We start from the raw sequence: 20,422 nt of genomic DNA on the forward strand, positions 1-20,422 counted from the left end.
AGTGTAATTCTAAAGTGTAATTCTAAAGTGTAATTCTAAAGTGTAATTCTAAAGTGTAATTCTAAAGTGTAATTCTAAAGTGTAATTCTAAAGTGTAATTCTAAAGTGTAATTCTAAAGTGTAATTCTAAAGTGTAATTCCAAAGTGTAATTCTAAAGTGTAATTCTAAAGTGTAATTCCAAAGTGTAATTCTAAAGTGTAATTCCAAAGTGTAATTCTAAAGTGTAATTTTAAAGTGTAATTCCAAAGTGTAATTCTAAAGTGTAATTCTAAAGTGTAATTCCAAAGTGTAATTCCAAAGTGTAATTCTAAAGTGTAATTCTAAAGTGTAATTCCAAAGTGTAATTCTAAAGTGTAATTCTAAAGTGTAATTCTAAAGTGTAATTCCAAAGTGTAATTCCAAAGTGTAATTCTAAAGTGTAATTCTAAAGTGTAATTCCAAAGTGTAATTCTAAAGTGTAATTCTAAAGTGTAATTCTAAAGTGTAATTCCAAAGTGTAATTCTAAAGTGTGATTCTCAAGTGTAATTCTAAAGTGTAATTCCAAAGTGTAATTCTAAAGTGTAATTCCAAAGTGTAATTCTAAAGTGTAATTCTAAAGTGTAATTCTAAAGTGTAATTCCAAAGTGTAATTCTAAAGTGTAATTCTAAAGTGTAATTCTAAAGTGTAATTCTAAAGTTTAATTCTAAAGTGTAATTCTAAAGTGTAATTCTAAAGTGTAATTCTAAAGTGTAATTCTAAAGTGTAATTCTAAAGTGTAATTCTAAAGTGTAATTCTAAAGTGTAATTCTAAAGTGTAATTCTAAAGTGTAATTCTAAAGTGTAATTCTAAAGTGTAATTCTAAAGTGTAATTCTAAAGTGTAATTCTAAAGTGTAATTCTAAAGTGTAATTCTAAAGTGTAATTCTAAAGTGTAATTCTAAAGTGTAATTCTAAAGTGTAATTTTAAAGTGTAATTTTAAAGTGTAATTCTAAAGTGTAATTCTGAAGGGTAATTCTAAAGTGTAATTCTAAAGTGTAATTCTAAAGTGTAATTCTAAAGGATAATTCTCAAGTGTAATTCTAAAGTGTAATTCCAAAGTGTAATTCTAAAGTGTAATTCTAAAGTGTAATTCCAAAGTGTAATTCCAAAGTGTAATTCTAAAGTGTAATTCTAAAGTGTAATTCTAAAGTGTAATTCTAAAGTGTAATTTTAAAGTGTAATTTTAAAGTGTAATTCTAAAGTGTAATTCTAAAGGGTAATTCTAAAGTGTAATTCTAAAGTGTAATTCTAAAGTGTAATTCTAAAGTGTAATTCTAAAGTGTAATTCTGAAGTGTAATTCTAAAGGATAATTCTCAAGTGTAATTCTAAAGTGTAATTCCAAAGTGTAATTCTAAAGTGTAATTCTAAAGTGTAATTCCAAAGTGTAATTCTAAAGTGTAATTCTAAAGTGTAATTCCAAAGTGTAATTCTAAAGTGTGATTCTCAAGTGTAATTCTAAAGTGTAATTCCAAAGTGTAATTCTAAAGTGTAATTCCAAAGTGTAATTCTAAAGTGTAATTCTAAAGTGTAATTCTAAAGTGTAATTCGAAAGTTTAATTCTAAAGTGTAATTCTAAAGTGTAATTCTAAAGTGTAATTCTAAAGTGTAATTCTAAAGTGTAATTCTAAAGTGTAATTCTAAAGTGTAATTCTAAAGTGTAAACCTAAAGAGTAATTCTAAAGGATAATTCTCAAGTGTAATTCTAAAGTGTAATTCCAAAGTGTAATTCTAAAGTGTAATTCTAAAGTGTAATTCTAAAGTGTAATTCCAAAGTGTAATTCTAAAGTGTAATTCTAAAGTGTAATTCCAAAGTGTAATTCTAAAGTGTAATTCTAAAGTGTAATTCTAAAGTGTAATTCCAAAGTGTAATTCTAAAGTGTAATTCTAAAGTGTAATTCTAAAGTGTAATTCCAAAGTGTAATTCTAAAGTGTAATTCTAAAGTGTAATTCCAAAGTGTAATTCTAAAGTGTAATTCCAAAGTGTAATTCCAAAGTGTAATTCCAAAGTGTAATTCTAAAGTGTAATTCCAAAGTGTAATTCTAAAGTGTAATTCCAAAGTGTAATTCTAAAGTGTAATTCTAAAGTGTAATTCTAAAGTGTAATTCTAAAGTGTAATTCTAAAGTGTAATTCTAAAGTGTAATTCTAAAGTGTAATTCCAAAGTGTAATTCTAAAGTGTAATTCTAAAGTGTAATTCCAAAGTGTAATTCTAAAGTGTAATTCTAAAGTGTAATTCTAAAGTGTAATTCCAAAGTGTAATTCTAAAGTGTAATTCCAAAGTGTAATTCTAAAGTGTAATTCCAAAGTGTAATTCTAAAGTGTAATTCTCAAGTGTAATTCTAAAGTGTAATTCCAAAGTGTAATTCTAAAGTGTAATTCCAAAGTGTAATTCTAAAGTGTAATTCTAAAGTGTAATTCTAAAGTGTAATTCTAAAGTGTAATTCGAAAGTTTAATTCTAAAGTGTAATTCTAAAGTGTAATTCTAAAGTGTAATTCTAGAGTGTAATTCTAAAGTGTAATTCTAAAGTGTAAATCTAAAGTGTAATTCTAAAGTGTAAACCTAAAGAGTAATTCTAAAGGATAATTCTCAAGTGTAATTCTAAAGTGTAATTCCAAAGTGTAATTCTAAAGTGTAATTCTAAAGTGTAATTCTAAAGTCTAATTCTAAAGTCTAATTCTAAAGTCTAATTCTAAAGTGTAATTCTAAAGTGTAATTCTAAAGTGTAATTCTAAAGTGTAATTCTAAAGTGTAATTCTAAAGTGTAATTCTAAAGTGTAATTCTAAAGTGTAATTCTAAAGTGTAATTCTAAAGTGTAATTCTAAAGTGTAATTCTAAAGTGTAATTCTAAAGTGTAATTCTAAAGTGTAATTCTAAAGTGTAATTCTAAAGTGTAATTCTAAAGTGTAATTCCAAAGTGTAATTCTAAAGTGTAATTCTAAAGTGTAATTCCAAAGTGTAATTCTAAAGTGTAATTCCAAAGTGTAATTCTAAAGTGTAATTTTAAAGTGTAATTCCAAAGTGTAATTCTAAAGTGTAATTCTAAAGTGTAATTCCAAAGTGTAATTCCAAAGTGTAATTCTAAAGTGTAATTCTAAAGTGTAATTCCAAAGTGTAATTCTAAAGTGTAATTCTAAAGTGTAATTCTAAAAGGTAATTATAAAGTGTAATTGTAAAGTGTAATTCTAAAGTGTAATTCTAAAGGGTAATTCTAAAGGGTAATTCTAAAGGGTAATTATAAAGTGTAATTGTAAAGTGTAATTCGAAAGGGTAATTCTAAAGGGTAATTCTAAAGTGTAATTCTAAAGTGTAATTCTTAAGTGTAATTCCAAAGTGTAATTCCAAAGTGTAATTCCAAAGTGTAATTCTAAAGTGTAATTCCAAAGTGTAATTCTAAAGTGTAATTCCAAAGTGTAATTCTAAAGTGTAATTCTAAAGTGTAATTGTAAAGTGTAATTCTAAAGTGTAATCCTAAAGGGTAATTCTACAGGGTAATTCTAAAGGGTAATTATAAAGTGTAATTGTAAAGTGTAATTCTAAAGGGTAATTATAAAGTGTAATTCTAAAGTGTAATTCTAAAGTGTAATTCTAAAGTGTAATTCTAAAGTGTGATTGTAAAGTGTAATTCTAAAGTGTGACTGTAAAGTGTAATTCTAAAGGGTAATTATAAAGTGTAATTCTAAAGTGTAATTCTAAAGTGTAATTCTAAAGTGTAATTATAAAGTGTAATTCGAAAGGGTAATTCTAAAGGGTAATTATAAAGTGTAATTCTAAAGTGTAATTCTAAAGTGTAATTCTAAAGTGTGATTGTTAAGTGTAATTCTAAAGTGTAATTCAAAAGTGTAATTCTAAAGTGTGATTGTAAAGTGTAATTCTAAAGGGTAATTATAAAGTGTAATTCTAAAGTGTAATTCTAAAGTGTAATTCTAAAGTGTAATTCTAAAGTGTAATTCTAAAGTGTAATTCTAAAGGGTAATTATAAAGTGTAATTCCAAAGTGTAATTCTAAAGGGTAATTATAAAGTGTAATTCCAAAGTGTAATTCTAAAGTGTAATTCTAAAGTGTAATTCTAAAGTGTAATTCTAAAGTGTGATTGTAAAGTGTAATTCTAAAGTGTGATTGTAAAGTGTAATTCTAAAGTGTAATTCTAAAGTGTAATTCTAAAGTGTAATTCTAAAGGGTAATTATAAAGTGTAATTCTAAAGTGTAATTCTAAAGTGTAATTCTAAAGTGTAATTCTAAAGTGTAATTCTAAAGTGTAATTCCAAAGTGTAATTCCAAAGTGTAATTCTAAAGTGTAATTCTAAAGTGTAATTCCAAAGTGTAATTCTGAAGTGTAATTCCAAAGTGTAATTCCAAAGTGTAATTTTAAAGTGTAATTCTAAAGTGTAATTCTAAAGTGTAATTCTAAAGTGTAATTCTAAAGTCTAATTCTAAAGTGTAATTCTAAAGTGTAATTCTAAAGTGTAATTCTAAAGTGTAATTCTAAAGTGTAATTCTAAAGTGTAATTCTAAAGTGTAATTCTAAAGTGTAATTCTAAAGTGTAATTCTAAAGTGTAATTCTAAAGTGTAATTCTAAAGTGTAATTCTAAAGTGTAATTCTAAAGTGTTATTCTAAAGTGTAATTCTAAAGTGTTATTCTAAAGTGTAATTCTAAAGTGTAATTCTAAAGTGTAATTCTAAAGTGTAATTCTAAAGTGTAATTCTAAAGTGTAATTATAAAGTGTAATTCTAAAGTGTAATTCTAAAGTGTAATTCTAAAGTGTAATTATAAAGTGTAATTCTAAAGTGTAATTCTAAAGTGTAATTCTAAAGTGTAATTCCGAAGTGTAATTCCAAAGTGTAATTCTAAAGTGTAATTTTAAAGTGTAATTCTAAAGTGTAATTCCAAAGTGTAATTTTAAAGTGTAATTCTAAAGTGTAATTCTAAAGTGTAATTCTAAAGTGTAATTCTAAAGTGTAATTCTAAAGTGTAATTCTAAAGTGTAATTCTAAAGTGTAATTCTAAAGTGTAATTCCAAAGTGTAATTCTAAAGTGTAATTCTAAAGTGTAATTCTAAAGTGTAATTCTAAAGTGTAATTCTAAAGCGTAATTCTAAAGTGTTATTCTAAAGTGTAATTCTAAAGCGTAATTCTAAAGTGTTATTCTAAAGTGTAATTCTAAAGTGTAATTCTAAAGTGTAATTCTAAAGTGTAATTCCAAAGTGTAATTCTAAAGTGTAATTCTAAAGGGTAATTCTAAAGGGTAATTCTAAAGGGTAATTATAAAGTGTAATTGTAAAGTGTAATTCGAAAGGGTAATTCTAAAGGGTAATTCTAAAGTGTAATTCTAAAGTGTAATTCTTAAGTGTAATTCCAAAGTGTAATTCCAAAGTGTAATTCCAAAGTGTAATTCTAAAGTGTAATTCCAAAGTGTAATTCTAAAGTGTAATTCTAAAGTGTAATCCTAAAGGGTAATTCTACAGGGTAATTCTAAAGGGTAATCCTAAAGTGTAATTGTAAAGTGTAATTCTAAAGGGTAATTATAAAGTGTAATTCTAAAGTGTAATTCTAAAGTGTAATTCTAAAGTGTAATTCTAAAGTGTGATTGTAAAGTGTAATTCTAAAGTGTGACTGTAAAGTGTGATTGTAAAGTGTAATTCTAAAGTGTGACTGTAAAGTGTAATTCTAAAGTGTAATTCTAAAGTGTAATTATAAAGTGTAATTCGAAAGGGTAATTCTAAAGGGTAATTATAAAGTGTAATTCTAAAGTGTAATTCTAAAGTGTAATTCTAAAGTGTGATTGTTAAGTGTAATTCTAAAGTGTAATTCAAAAGTGTGATTGTTAAGTGTGATTGTAAAGTGTAATTCTAAAGTGTAATTCTAAAGTGTAATTCTAAAGTGTAATTCTAAAGTGTAATTCTAAAGTGTAATTCTAAAGTGTAATTCTAAAGTGTAATTCTAAAGGGTAATTATAAAGTGTAATTCCAAAGTGTAATTCTAAAGTGTAATTCTAAAGTGTAATTCTAAAGTGTAATTCTAAAGTGTGATTGTAAAGTGTAATTCTAAAGTGTGATTGTAAAGTGTAATTCTAAAGTGTAATTCTAAAGTGTAATTCGAAAGGGTAATTCTAAAGGGTAATTATAAAGTGTAATTCTAAAGTGTAATTCTAAAGTGTAATTCTAAAGTGTAATTCTAAAGTGTAATTCTAAAGTGTAATTCCAAAGTGTAATTCTGAAGTGTAATTCTAAAGTGTAATTCTAAAGTGTAATTCCAAAGTGTAATTCTGAAGTGTAATTCTAAAGTGTAATTCCAAAGTGTAATTTTAAAGTGTAATTCTAAAGTGTAATTCTAAAGTGTAATTCTAAAGTGTAATTCTAAAGTCTAATTCTAAAGTGTAATTCTAAAGTGTAATTCTAAAGTGTAATTCTAAAGTGTAATTCTAAAGTGTAATTCTAAAGTGTAATTCCAAAGTGTAATTCTAAAGTGTAATTCTAAAGTGTAATTCTAAAGTGTAATTCTAAAGTGTAATTCTAAAGTGTAATTCTAAAGTGTAATTCTAAAGTGTAATTCTAAAGTGTAATTCTAAAGTGTTATTCTAAAGTGTAATTCTGAAGGGTAATTCTAAAGTGTAATTCTAAAGTGTAATTCTAAAGTGTAATTCTAAAGTGTAATTCTAAAGTGTAATTATAAAGTGTAATTCTAAAGTGTAATTCTAAAGTGTAATTCTAAAGTGTAATTCTAAAGTGTAATTCTAAAGTGTAATTCTAAAGTGTAATTCTAAAGTGTAATTCTAAAGTGTAATTCTAAAGTGTAATTCCAAAGTGTAATTCTAAAGTGTAATTCTAAAGTGTAATTCTAAAGTGTAATTCTAAAGTGTAATTCTAAAGTGTAATTCTAAAGCGTAATTCTAAAGTGTTATTCTAAAGTGTAATTCTAAAGGGTAATTCTAAAGTGTAATTCTAAAGTGTAATTCTAAAGTGTAATTCTAAAGTGTAATTCTAAAGTGTAATTCTAAAGTGTAATTCTAAAGTGTAATTCTAAAGTGTAATTCTAAAGTGTAATTCTAAAGTGTTATTCTAAAGTGTAATTCTAAAGGGTAATTCTAAAGTGTAATTCTAAAGTGTAATTCTAAAGTGTAATTCTAAAGTGTAATTCTAAAGTGTAATTCTAAAGTGTAATTCTAAAGTGTAATTCTAAAGTGTAATTATAAAGTGTAATTCTAAAGTGTAATTCTAAAGTGTAATTCTAAAGTGTAATTATAAAGTGTAATTCGAAAGTGTAATTCGAAAGTGTAATTCTAAAGTGTAATTCTAAAGTGTAATTCTAAAGTGTAATTCTAAAGTGTAATTCTAAAGTGGAATTCTAAAGTGTAATTCTAAAGTGTAATTTTAAAGTGTAATTCTAAAGTGTAATTCTAAAGTGTAATTCTAAAGTGTGATTCTAAAGTGTAATTCTAAAGTGTAATTCTAAAGTGTAATTCTAAAGTGTAATTCTAAAGTGTAATTCTAAAGTGTAATTCTAAAGTGTAATTCTAAAGTCTAATTATAAAGTGTAATTCTAAAGTGTAATTCTAAAGTGTAATTCTAAAGTGTAATTCTAAAGTGTAATTCTAAAGTGTAATTCTAAAGTGTAATTCTAAAGTGTAATTCTAAAGTGTAATTCTAAAGTGTAATTCTAAAGTGTAATTCTAAAGTGTAATTCTAAAGTGTAATTCTAAAGTGTAATTCTAAAGTGTAATTCTAAAGTGTAATTCTAAAGTGTAATTCTAAAGTGTAATTCCAAAGTGTAATTCTAAAGTGTAATTCTAAAGTGTAATTCCAAAGTGTAATTCTAAAGTGTAATTCCAAAGTGTAATTCTAAAGTGTAATTCTAAAGTGTAATTCCAAAGTGTAATTCTAAAGTGTAATTCTAAAGTGTAATTCCAAAGTGTAATTCCAAAGTGTAATTCTAAAGTGTAATTCCAAAGTGTAATTCCAAAGTGTAATTCTAAAGTGTAATTCTAAAGTGTAATTCCAAAGTGTAATTCTAAAGTGTAATTCTAAAGTGTAATTCTAAAGGGTAATTCTAAAGGGTAATTCTAAAGGGTAATTCTAAAGGGTAATTCTAAAGGGTAATTCTAAAGGGTAATTATAAAGTGTAATTGTAAAGTGTAATTCGAAAGGGTAATTCTAAAGGGTAATTCTAAAGTGTAATTCTAAGGTGTAATTCTTAAGTGTAATTCCAAAGTGTAATTCCAAAGTGTAATTCCAAAGTGTAATTCCAAAGTGTAATTCTAAAGTGTAATTCCAAAGTGTAATTCTAAAGTGTAATTCCAAAGTGTAATTCTAAAGTGTAATTCTAAAGTGTAATTCTAAAGTGTAATTCTAAAGTGTAATTCTAAAGTGTAATTCTAAAGTGTAATTTTAAAGTGTAATTCTAAAGTGTAATTCTAAAGGGTAATTCTAAAGGTTAATTCTAAAGGGTAATTATAAAGTGTAATTGTAAAGTGTAATTCTAAAGGGTAATTATAAAGTGTAATTCTAAAGTGTAATTCTAAAGTGTAATTCTAAAGTGTAATTCTAAAGTGTGATTGTAAAGTGTAATTCTAAAGTGTGATTGTAAAGTGTAATTCTAAAGTGTAATTCTAAAGTGTAATTCTAAAGTGTAATTCTAAAGGGTAATTCTAAAGGGTAATTTCTAAAGGGTAATTCTAAAGGGTAATTCTAAAGTGTAATTCTAAAGTGTAATTCTAAAGGGTAATTCTAAAGGGTAATTCTAAAGGGTAATTCTAAAGGGTAATTCTAAAGTGTAATTCTAAAGTGTAATTCTAAAGTGTAATTCTAAAGTGTAATTCTAAAGTGTAATTCCAAAGTGTAATCCTAAAGTGTAATTCTAAAGTGTAATTCTAAAGTGTAATTCTAAAGTGTAATTCTAAAGTGTAATTGTAAAGTGTAATTCTAAAGTGTAATTCTAAAGGGTAATTCTAAAGGGTAATTCTAAAGGGTAATTATAAAGTGTAATTGTAAAGTGTAATTCTAAAGGGTAATTATAAATTGTAATTCTAAAGTGTAATTCTAAAGTGTAATTCTAAAGTGTAATTCTAAAGTGTGATTGTAAAGTGTAATTCTAAAGTGTGATTGTAAAGTGTAATTCTAAAGTGTAATTCTAAAGTGTAATTCTAAAGTGTAATTCTAAAGGGTAATTCTAAAGGGTAAATCTAAAGGGTAATTCTAAAGGGTAATTCTAAAGGGTAATTCTAAAGTGTAATTCTAAAGTGTAATTCTAAAGGGTAATTCTAAAGGGTAATTCTAAAGGGTAATTCTAAAGGGTAATTCTAAAGTGTAATTCTAAAGTGTAATTCTAAAGTGTAATTCTAAAGTGTAATTCTAAAGTGTAATTCTAAAGTGTAATTCCAAAGTGTAATTCTAAAGTGGAATTCTAAAGGGTAATTCTAAAGTGGAATTCTAAAGTGTAATTCTAAAGTGTAATTATAAAGTGTCATTCTAAAGTGTAATTCTAAAGTGTAATTCTAAAGTGTAATTCTAAAGTGTAATTATAAAGTGTCATTCTAAAGTGTAATTCTAAAGTGTAATTCTAAAGTGTAATTCTAAAGTGTAATTCTAAAGTGTAATTCTAAAGTGTAATTCTAAAGTGTAATTCTAAAGTGTAATTCTAAAGTGTAATTATAAAGTGTAATTATAAAGTGTCATTCTAAAGTGTAATTCTAAAGTGTAATTATAAAGTGTCATTCTAAAGTCTAATTATAAAGTGTAATTCTAAAGTGTAATTCTAAAGTGTAATTCTAAAGTGTAATTCTAAAGTGTAATTCTAAAGTGTAATTCTAAAGTGTAATTCTAAAGTGTAATTCTAAAGGGTAATTCTAAAGTGGAATTCTAAAGTGTAATTCTAAAGTGTAATTCTAAAGTGTAATTCTAAAGTGTAATTCTAAAGGGTAATTCTAAAGTGTAATTCTAAAGTGTAATTCTAAAGTGTAATTCTAAAGTGTAATTCTAAAGTGTAATTCTAAAGTGTAATTCTAAAGTGTAATTACCTTCGCAAAAGCGGAAGGTTATGTTTTGATCGCTGTGTATTTATTTGTATGTCTGTGTGTGTGTATGTTAATCGCATAACTCAAAAAGTATTCAACCGAATTGCATGAAATTTGGTGGGATGATTGGTTATTATACGGGACACATTTGATTAGATTTTGGGAAACAGATTTGCTCAAATTCTGACTATTTTTAACTCGATCGTATTTCACTCAAAGGTATGAGCGACTGAAGAAGAAGATGTCCATCCAGGACGTCATCACTATAACGCGATCTCCCGCGATCATTTCAACCTCAAAAAAAATTATAATTGCAGATTTGTCAAGAGATGAGGCATATTAACAAACGAATGAAACAGATTTGCTCAAATTCTGACTATTTTTAACTCGATCGTATTTCACTCAAAGTTATGAGCGACTGAAGAAGAGGATGTCCATCCAAGACGTCATCACTATAACGCGATCTCCCGCAATCATTTCAACCTCAAATGAAATTCAAATTGCAGATTTGTCAATCGGGGAGGCATATTAACAGACGAATGAAACAGATTTGCTCAAATTCTGATTTTTAAAAATCGATCGCATTTCACATAAAGTTTCACATCGCATACACTCCCATGCCAAGTACAGAACAGTAGCTGCGGCGAAGGTATGCGCTCTACCGAGTGCCCGGATTCTAGTTCTAAAGTGTAATTCTAAAGGGTAATTCTAAAGGGTAATTCTAAAGTGTAATTTTAAAGTGTTATTCTAAAGTGTAATTCTAAAGTGTAATTCTAAAGTGTAATTCTAAAGTGTAATTCTAAAGTGTAATTCTAAAGTGTAATTCTAAAGTGTAATTCTAAAGTGTAATTCTAAAGTGTAATTCTAAAGTGTAATTCTAAAGTGTAATTCTAAAGTGTAATTCTAAAGTGTAATTCTAAAGTGTAATTCTAAAGTGCAATTCTAAAGTGTAATTCTAAAGTGTAATTCTAAAGTGTAATTCTAAAGTGTAATTCTAAAGTGTAATTCTAAAGTGTAATTCTAAAGTGTAATTCTAAAGTGTAATTCTAAAGTGTAATTCTAAAGTGTAATTCTAAAGTGTAATTCTAAAGTGTAATTCTAAAATGTAATTCTAAAGTGTAATTCTAAAGTGTAATTCTAAAGTGTAATTCTAAAGTGTAATTCTAAAGTGTAATTCTAAAGTGTAATTCTAAAGTGTAATTCTAAAGTGTAATTCTAAAGTGTAATTCCAAAGTGTAATTCTAAAGTGTAATTCTAAAGTGTAATTCTAAAGTGTAATTCTAAAGTGTAATTCTAAAGTGTAATTCTAAAGTGTAATTCTAAAGTGTAATTCTAAAGTGTAATTCCAAAGTGTAATTCTAAAGTGTAATTCTAAAGTGTAATTCTAAAGTGTAATTCTAAAGTGTAATTCTAAAGTGTAATTCTAAAGTGTAATTCTAAAGTGTAATTCTAAAGTGTAATTCTAAAGTGTAATTCTAAAGTGTAATTCTAAAGTGTAATTCTAAAGTGTAATTCTAAAGTGTAATTCTAAAGTGTAATTCTAAAGTGTAATTCTAAAATGTAATTCTAAAGTGTAATTCCAAAGTGTAATTCTAAAGTGTAATTCTAAAGTGTAATTCTAAAGTGTAATTCTAAAGTGTAATTCTAAAATGTAATTCTAAAATGTAATTCTAAAGTGTAATTCTAAAGTGTAATTCTAAAATGTAATTCTAAAGTGTAATTCTAAAGTGTAATTCTAAAGTGTAATTCTAAAATGTAATTCTAAAGTGTAATTCTAAAGTGTAATTCTAAAGTGTAATTCTAAAGTGTAATTCTAAAGTGTAATTCTAAAGTGTAATTCTAAAGTGTAATTCTAAAGTGTAATTTTAAAGTGTAATTATAAAGGGTAATTCTAAAGTGTAATTCTAAAGTGTAATTCTAAAGTGTAATTCTTAAGTGTAATTCTAAAGTGTAATTCTAAAGTGTAATTCTAAAGTGTAATTCTAAAGTGTAATTCTAAAGTGTAACTCTAAAGTGTAATTCTAAAGTGTAATTCTAAAGTGTAATTATGAAGGGTAATTCCAAAGTGTAATTCTAAAGTGTAATTATAAAGGGTAATTCTAAAGTGTAATTCTAAAGTGTAATTCTAAAGTGTAATTCTAAAGTGTAATTTTAAAGTGTAATTATAAAGGGTAATTCTAAAGTGTAATTCTAAAGTGTAATTCTAAAGTGTAATTCTAAAGTGTAATTCTAAAGTGTAATTCTAAAGTGTAATTCTAAAGTGTAATTCTAAAGTGTAATTCTTAAGTGTAATTCTAAAGTGTAATTCTAAAGTGTAACTCTAAAGTGTAATTCTAAAGTGTAATTATAAAGGGTAATTCTAAATTGTAATTCTAAAGTGTAATTCTAAAGTGTAATTCCAAAGTGTAATTCTAAAGTGTAATTCTAAAGTGTAATTCTAAAGTGTAATTCTAAAGTGTAATTCTGAAGTGTAATTCTAAAGTGTAATTCTAAAGAGTAATTCTAAAGTGTAATTCTAAAGTGTAATTCTAAAGTGTAATTCTAAAGTGTAATTCTAAAGTGTAATTCTAAAGTGTAATTCCAAAGTGTAATTCCAAAGTGTAATTCTAAAGTGTAATTCTAAAGTGTAATTCTAAAGTGTAATTCTAAAGTGTAATTCTAAAGTGTAATTCTAAAGTGTAATTCTTAAGTGTAATTCTAAAGTGTAATTCTAAAGTGTAACTCTAAAGTGTAATTCTAAAGTGTAATTCTAAAGGGTAATTCTAAAGTGTAATTCTAAAGTGTAATTCTAAAGTGTAATTCCAAAGTGTAATTCTAAAGTGTAATTCTAAAGTGTAATTCTAAAGTGTAATTCTAAAGTGTAATTCTAAAGTGTAATTCTTAAGTGTAATTCTAAAGTGTAATTCTAAAGTGTAATTCTAAAGTGTAATTCTAAAGTGTAATTCTAAAGTGTAATTCTAAAGTGTAATTATAAAGTGTAATTCTAAAGTGTAATTATAAAGTGTAATTCTAAAGTGTAATTATAAAGGGTAATTCTAAAGTGTAATTCTAAAGTGTAATTCTAAAGTGTAATTCCAAAGTGTAATTCTAAAGTGTAATTCTAAAGTGTAATTCTAAAGTGTAATTCCAAAGTGTAATTCTAAAGTGTAATTCTAAAGTGTAATTCTAAAGTGTAATTCTAAAGTGTAATTCTAAAGTGTAATTCTAAAGTGTAATTCTAAAGTGTAATTCTAAAGTGTAATTCTAAAGTGTAATTCTAAAGTGTAATTCTAAAGTGTAATTATAAAGTGTAATTCTAAAGTGTAATTCTAAAGTGTAATTCTAAAGTGTAATTCTAAAGTGTAATTCTAAAGTGTATTTCTAAAGTGTAATTCTAAAGTGTAATTCTAAAGTGTAATTCTAAAGTGTAATTCTAAAGAGTAATTCTAAAGTGTAATTCTAAAGTGTAATTCTAAAGTGTAACTCTAAAGTGTAATTCTAAAGTGTAATTATAAAGGGTAATTCTAAAGTGTAATTCTAAAGTGTAATTCTAAAGTGTAATTCCAAAGTGTAATTCTAAAGTGTAATTCTAAAGTGTAATTCTAAAGTGTAATTCTAAAGTGTAATTCTAAAGTGTAATTCTAAAGTGTAATTCTAAAGTGTAATTCCAAAGTGTAATTCCAAAGTGTAATTCTAAAGGGTAACACTAAATGGTAATTCTAAAGGGTAACACTAAATGGTAATTCTAAAGGGTAACACTAAATGTTAATTCTAAAGGGTAACACTAAATGGTAATTCTGAAGGGTTATTAAAGTGTAATTCTAAAGAGTAATTCTAATGGGTTTAGTTCGGTTCTCGGCTTTGCCCATGTCATATTAAAAATGCCAAACTGAATCGCTCCCTTTGGTCACGGGTGTGATTTTTATATTATATTTAATATTTAATATTCCCAGCTGGAAACACCTGTGCCCAACAAATGAGTTATTAGTTCAAGCTGCCATCATGGCTGACGCTTGATTGGAAATGGGGTTAGCACCTTGTGGTCTGTCGAATTTCTGTAATATGGACTCACTCGCCAGAGTCACACAGCAAGTAGAAGCAGCACGTCCCGCACAGTTTGTAGCAACACATTGGTATCTCCCAGCATCGCCATCGGTGGAACCGAGTATCGTCAAGATGTGTCGCCCATCGGGAGCACAAGAAATTCGCACCCTGCTGTCTGTGTGTAGCGGTTCTCCATCTGTGGGCGTGGCAGAGGCAACATTGATAGTGTGGTCAACATGACGGGTAGAGCCAGCACCTTTTCTGTTTTCAATTGAAACGGCAGTAATCTGAAGGAATTCATGTTAAAACTATCGTAAAACCTCCCAGAAACCAAATGAAGATATTTGGGATTGTATTCAATGAGAAGAGTGATTGATTTAGTTAGTATCTGATTAGTGATTACAGTCACAACATTCAGTCATTGCCGGTGGATGTATTATGATCGTGGGAAATTACAAACAATCTACAGGTAGTGGAAGCACCAATGTAAAGTCATTTAATGGGGCGTTGGGCCACCGTGCAGAGAGTGCGGCCTGTGTGCGCCATGGCATAGAGTCCACCAGCATCTGGAATTCTGCAGGAGGGATGCGGCACCATTTTTCTCATGCGGCACTCACACCTGCTTGGTGGAGGTGGAAACGCTGTCTCAGGCATCGTTCCAGAATATCCCTTAAATTCCCAATTGGGTTCAGATCTGGCGACTCAGAGGGCCATGACGTATGGATAACGTCAGTGTCATGCTCATCAAACCATTGGGCGACCACACCTGCTCTGTAGATGGGGGCATTGCCATCCAGGAAGATACCCCTCCCAGCAGGAAAGAAATGCTGTGACATGGGGTGAAGATGATCACTCAGTGCCATTAAGTGGCAAATGGCATTGACCTTGCCTTCTAAGGGAATGACTGCACCTAAACCATGTCAGGAAAATGGCAAAAAGACAACTTGTATTCTACAGTGGTGAAGTACAGAATTAAATTTAAATAAAATAAAGGTTTTAGAAAAAAAAAAAAACTTTTTACAGAAGTTCACTGCCGTTGATGCGCCATCTTTTACACCACTTTATTCAACATGTTACATTAGTTCTTCATGCCTGTTCTTTGTAGCCTACATGATGTGTTCCTAAAAACAGTAAGTTTCCTGCTATAATGTGTTTCTATTTTGTTTGACTGCGAGACAGGTAGACAAACTTGAAAGATTACCTTAATCCACCGAGTGCAGGCGAGATTGGGATGAGATTCCATAAATTTGCCAAATTCAGAGCTAAAGTACTGATAAACTGCAGGTTCGTTTTCCGATTCATGTTCAAAATGCAACATTCAATTTAAACTACGTACTTCCTCCATCATAGACTGACGTCATAGACAGACAGAGTGAACCAATTGCTTAACCTCACTTTGTGCTTCGTGCCATAGCTGACGCCAACAAACACATCTACCCAGGAACAGTCTTATATAAACAGCTTTAAGTATCTCTTCCAGTTTTCTGGCTCACTAAATGTTCCACACATTGTACTCACCCTTTAACCAGCAGATATCAGGAAATGGTACGCCATCTGGCAGACACTGCAGTGTGATTGGATGGCTGTCAATGACGTTTTCATCTCTGAGCTCCAATGGAAATCGTGGAGGAAGACCTGTTTATACACAACCCAGCTTGTGGGTCACACAACCCACTCGACCAAACAACTTAAAATGGTGTGTGTAAAAATCTACTTGATGGAACTACTGTTCAACCATATGCCATGGATATGATGGGGGGCAGTGGGGACATAACCAGGATGTCCATAAAGAAAGATTGCGCAAATGGTGGGGCTTGATTGCACAGCTTTCATGTTGGGGGTAGAGGGATTGGGGGGAGACTTCGTTCTCAACAACTTGACGTCCTCTGCGTTTTGTCAAATGATAAAGGCTGCACTCCCCTGGCAGATTTCATAGCACGTGTTCAAAAAGTGTTTGGTCGATTTTCTTCCTTTTAGGAATGGTAAATACTGGCCTTCCCTCGTGTCTTGAGTCATTCTTTGGTAGTCAAGGCCTATTCGTGTACGTTCATTTTACCTTCCTCTCCCCATCATCCCCCCGTCCCCCTCCACGTGCTGTTAGCACGTGTCGTCATGGCAAGCGTCTTCTTAAGCTTGTCCTGTACCTCCGCCAGGCTGAACCGTTTACGTTTTGTATCCCACTGCTAGGCCTGATCTGGATCCGGAACTGAACCCAAATCGAATCGGCTTGTTCTTGTCACCCTCCCAACTCATCCACCGGTTTTGTCATAACCCGTCCACAACTTTTTGAGATATCGTGCTGTATATCGTTTTTGGCCCCATCTCTCAATAGTGAAAAATCACTAAAAACTGAAAAAATTCTAGTATCCGGATCCAGATCCGGATCTTCACCAAAATCGAACCCAAGATATCCTGTTCCCAGACAAACAGACAAACAGACAGACAGACAGACAGGAGTGAAAACATAACCTCCACCCACCTTCGGTGACGAGGGTAATTGGAGCACCCCAAGGGCACAAACTTGTAATGGCACTTTGCTAAAGCTGAATGGTCTGACCTAAAATGCGCTCTCTTCAGTCCTGACAGGTCCATCATCACATCAGCTCCCAAAACTGACGGCTCCTGGAATTTCTTCAACAATGAACTAATTGCTCTTCTTCACAAGTTCATTTCATCCCATATTCCAATTTTCATTCCTTGATCTCGACCCTGGTAACTGATGCGTGTGGCGAGGCCATCACAAGAAAACAATTCAAATTCTCCTTCTGGAAGGCAACCCCTACTGATGGCAATGTGCAGTCTCTCCACACAACTTGGAACCAGTGTATCTGTCCAATGAAGAGCCAGGCCCCCAACATCAAGCTCACCTGCGATCCAAATCCTCCAGCCTCTCACCATCCTCCGATGCCCGATGGGTGCTGTTCGGGTCTCTGTGTGGTATACATTCCTCCTGCATTACTTCCTAACTAAAGGACGGAATTGTGTTAGACACAGCTCAAGAAAAAGAAAAGTTCTTCAACTGTTTTCACTCAAAAGACCAAGTCCCAAATTCATCCTTGCCTGTACTGACCATTTCACCTTTACAGAATGTTATCTTCCCGATGTTGACTTCTCCTCTGCCATAATGGAGAAGTTACTTACCTAGCTCGACACCTCTTTGCAACTGCTACTGATGGCACAAGTGATCTAGTCTTCAGGAACTGTAAGATAGGGCTTGGTGTACTATGCCGATCATGTCCTCTCTCAAACTGTCTGACCACAAGATTGACAATCAAACTAGCCAATCCATTGTCTAGACAGCCACAGAAAGAGGTGCATTCTCTGGAACTGCACAACTTCACAATTTGCGATAGCCTTTAATGGCAGGATCATATTACCAAGCTAGCATCAAAAGCCAGTCACCATCTAAGGCATTCCCGAGCCACACCGAGCTCATCACTGGTGGAGAAGCCTTTCAGATGGAGCTCCATGCACGACGACTCCTCAATCTGGACTGGCACTCCTGCTTCCCACCTTGCTCCTCCTGATGCAGTCAATAGCAAGGCTTTGCACACAACTGGTATCTTAAGGACATAGGAGGTGAATTCCCAAGGACCGTCACTCTCCCAGTAGCGGCAGCCTAGTGGGCCCTCTATTTATATAATAAAAACTTACATTTGGCCTTGCTCCTCCTGCTCTCTCCTGCTTTTATACTCCTCAAGCCACCCTTGGTCAGGCACATTCCGAGAGAATCCCTCACCTGCTCACCCTCCCAAGCCTCTTCTGGTGATTGCCCACCTGCATCGATTTGTCCCCTTATTCTCCTATTTGTGGAATCGTCTCCTGTGTCTGTTTGTCCATTGCTCCTTACATCTATCACATGTATAAATTATCTGACCAAAACACAACAATGAGATCTGCAATTCCCACTCACCCTCTGACAAAAGGTAATCCAGGAATTACCCTTGAGGTCGTCATTGTCAGGGTAATTTGATGTGCATACACTTAAAACAAGGGAATGTTCAGGAATAGTATAAATGCAAAATGTGAGGACCCCAAAAGAATCGGGAAAGGTGGATAAATACGAACAACCGGAAACCGGGCATGAAGAGAATGCGGCCAAAGTTACAGCATGTAATCCAAACTTAGCATCCAAATATTAAAGAAAGTACCTTCTGTATGAGAAGGCCCAGCCTGTAAATTAGGATGTGTATCGGCACTCTTTTTGTTTCCGTCCTTTCTGCTGCTTCTTGATAGGCCCCAGCGTTCCCATCGAGAACGTCTATCTGGCTCCGTTTCTTGATAGGAATATAAACAGGAAATGAGACACAAATAAACATCATGGATGTGACTATACAAACAAGCTAGAGACTCAGCTTAAATGAAGGTTACGATGAGTTCTACAGATTTGCTTGCCTAGTCTGGTTTCAAGTTAGTTCCAGCAGAGTTGGATCTGACTACAGACTATTGCACTTGAATTTATAGGCAGGGATATTCGAAGGGTGAAAATACTTTGTCGTTGAAGGGGAAATTAAGCTAGAACTCACTGACAGATGCTAAAGAACCCAGAGCATGTTTCAGACTAGAGCAATGCGACTATGTCGCCAATTTGCCTCCGCGTAGTCCCTGCTCATGACAATGGGCAGATGCCCTCGTTCATTGTCCTAAAAATAAACAAGTTTGGTTTAAATCCCTTCAGCTGTTTTCAAGTATCACATTTTTACCAGACAGGACAGGTTTCACATCGATCGGTGAAGCTTTTTCAGAGAAGGGATTTTTCTTAATATTGGCTTTCAAGCTAATATGGCTGCCAAACCACGTGACATATGACATCAAAAATGTACACTCTGCATATGTATAGGTAGGCGATCACGTTTGTGAAGCTTCGTGTTGATCGGATAATGTTTGTTTTTCCATCCAACATGGCTGCTAAACCATGTGACCTATGACATCATCATTTTCAACTATACACAAAGAATTAAGTTAAGCACCCCCCCCGTTTTTTTACAACCTCGCACATTACAAGTTTGTTGTCGTCAAAACAGTGTAATATACCCATGATATTGCTATATTTTCTGGACAAGTGATATTATGGTCACATAAAAACATAACAATCATGCCGTTTTCAATATTTTATTCTGAATAATTTAAGGTGAAATTTTTTGGGAATTTTAGGCATATTTTCACCTCAATTTAAGTATGGAGCTATAGGTCCATCACGGACAGTGTGGATGACGTTTATGTTTTCTAACGTACGGTCATTGTTCTGAGAAGACCTCTAGCGATCTTTGCGTCAATAACGTGTGTAGGACCCACGTGATCGGATCACTGACTCAACCCTACGTCTCATAGACCCTGTAAGCCGTCGTATGCGTTGCTGTGGCAGGTTGTTCCATTCCCGATGTAATGCACGTTCCAATTCATCCAGATTGGCTATTGGAGGGACCATCTTCGCAATTTGTCGTCCCAACATGTCCCAAACGTGCTCGAGGGGGTTCAGGTTCAGGACAGGATTAGGGGGTGCTTAACTTAATTCTTTGTGTAGGGGTGCTTAACTTAATTCTTTGTGTATATATGCAACAATGGTGTTAGATGGCATTAGTAAAATTTCGCATTGATAGGGTAAGCGGTTTCAGAGATTATAATTATTTCATGTTCCTTCAATCCAATATGGCTGCCACATCATGTGACCAATGACGGTTTCCTGATCAACTTTTAATAGCCATGTCTAGTCAATGACATGTAAAGTTTCGAGTCAATCAATTCAGTGGTTTGGGAGAAGATTATTTTTAAGTTTTTAGATTAAATCCAATATGACTGCCAAACTAGCAATATTTCAATACAAATGGGTCAAAGATCATGTGCGTGCAATTTCAGATTTTTAGGATAAGGCATTGGATTAAAACATTTATGGCTGTGACAGTCATAAATAATGTGACAGTCATAATGTGACAGGCATCAAGCCATGACAGTCAGTCATGGCTGTCGTCTACCGCCCTCCCAAACCACACCCATCATTCCTGTCTGACTTCTCCTACTTTCTGACCCAGCTATGTTCCCTCTCCCCCTCAATCCTCCTCCTCGGTGATTTCAATATCCACATGGACTCCACTGACTCCACAATAACCACTGACTTCACTGATTTACTCACCTGATTTAACCTCACTCAACATGTCGACTTTCCTACCCATATCCGTGGTCACATTTTGGACCTTGTCTGCTCCACTGGATTAAATTTGCACAATCTCTCTGGCTCCGACCTCACCCTCTCTGACCACTTAGCTATTACTATGACCATCAACATCCCCACCCCAACACCAAGACATTATCGCACTATCAACTTCCGTACGCTCTTTCACCTACCTCATTCTCATCCACCCTCTCTGAA

At 31.3% G+C, this 20,422-nt stretch overlaps 1 protein-coding gene across 1 annotated transcript in view; it reads right to left on the reverse strand.

The window, feature by feature from the left end:
- The window catches only part of LOC137413928 (striated muscle preferentially expressed protein kinase-like), a 165,838-nt gene that overhangs the window by 32,281 nt on the left and 113,135 nt on the right, over nucleotides 1-20,422 (reverse strand). Inside the window, exons 24-26 of the mRNA XM_078780752.1 lie at nucleotides 18,207-18,332; nucleotides 15,574-15,690; nucleotides 14,084-14,251 (exon numbers count right to left, since the gene is read on the reverse strand). Of these exons, the coding sequence (XP_078636878.1) occupies nucleotides 14,084-14,251; nucleotides 15,574-15,690; nucleotides 18,207-18,332 (411 nt within the window). The remainder of the gene's footprint in view (nucleotides 1-14,083; nucleotides 14,252-15,573; nucleotides 15,691-18,206; nucleotides 18,333-20,422) is intronic.

This window comes from Myxine glutinosa, chromosome 6 (assembly GCF_964187855.1).
Source record: "Myxine glutinosa chromosome 6, kmMyxGlut1.1, whole genome shotgun sequence".
Taxonomy (NCBI): domain Eukaryota; kingdom Metazoa; phylum Chordata; class Myxini; order Myxiniformes; family Myxinidae; genus Myxine; species Myxine glutinosa.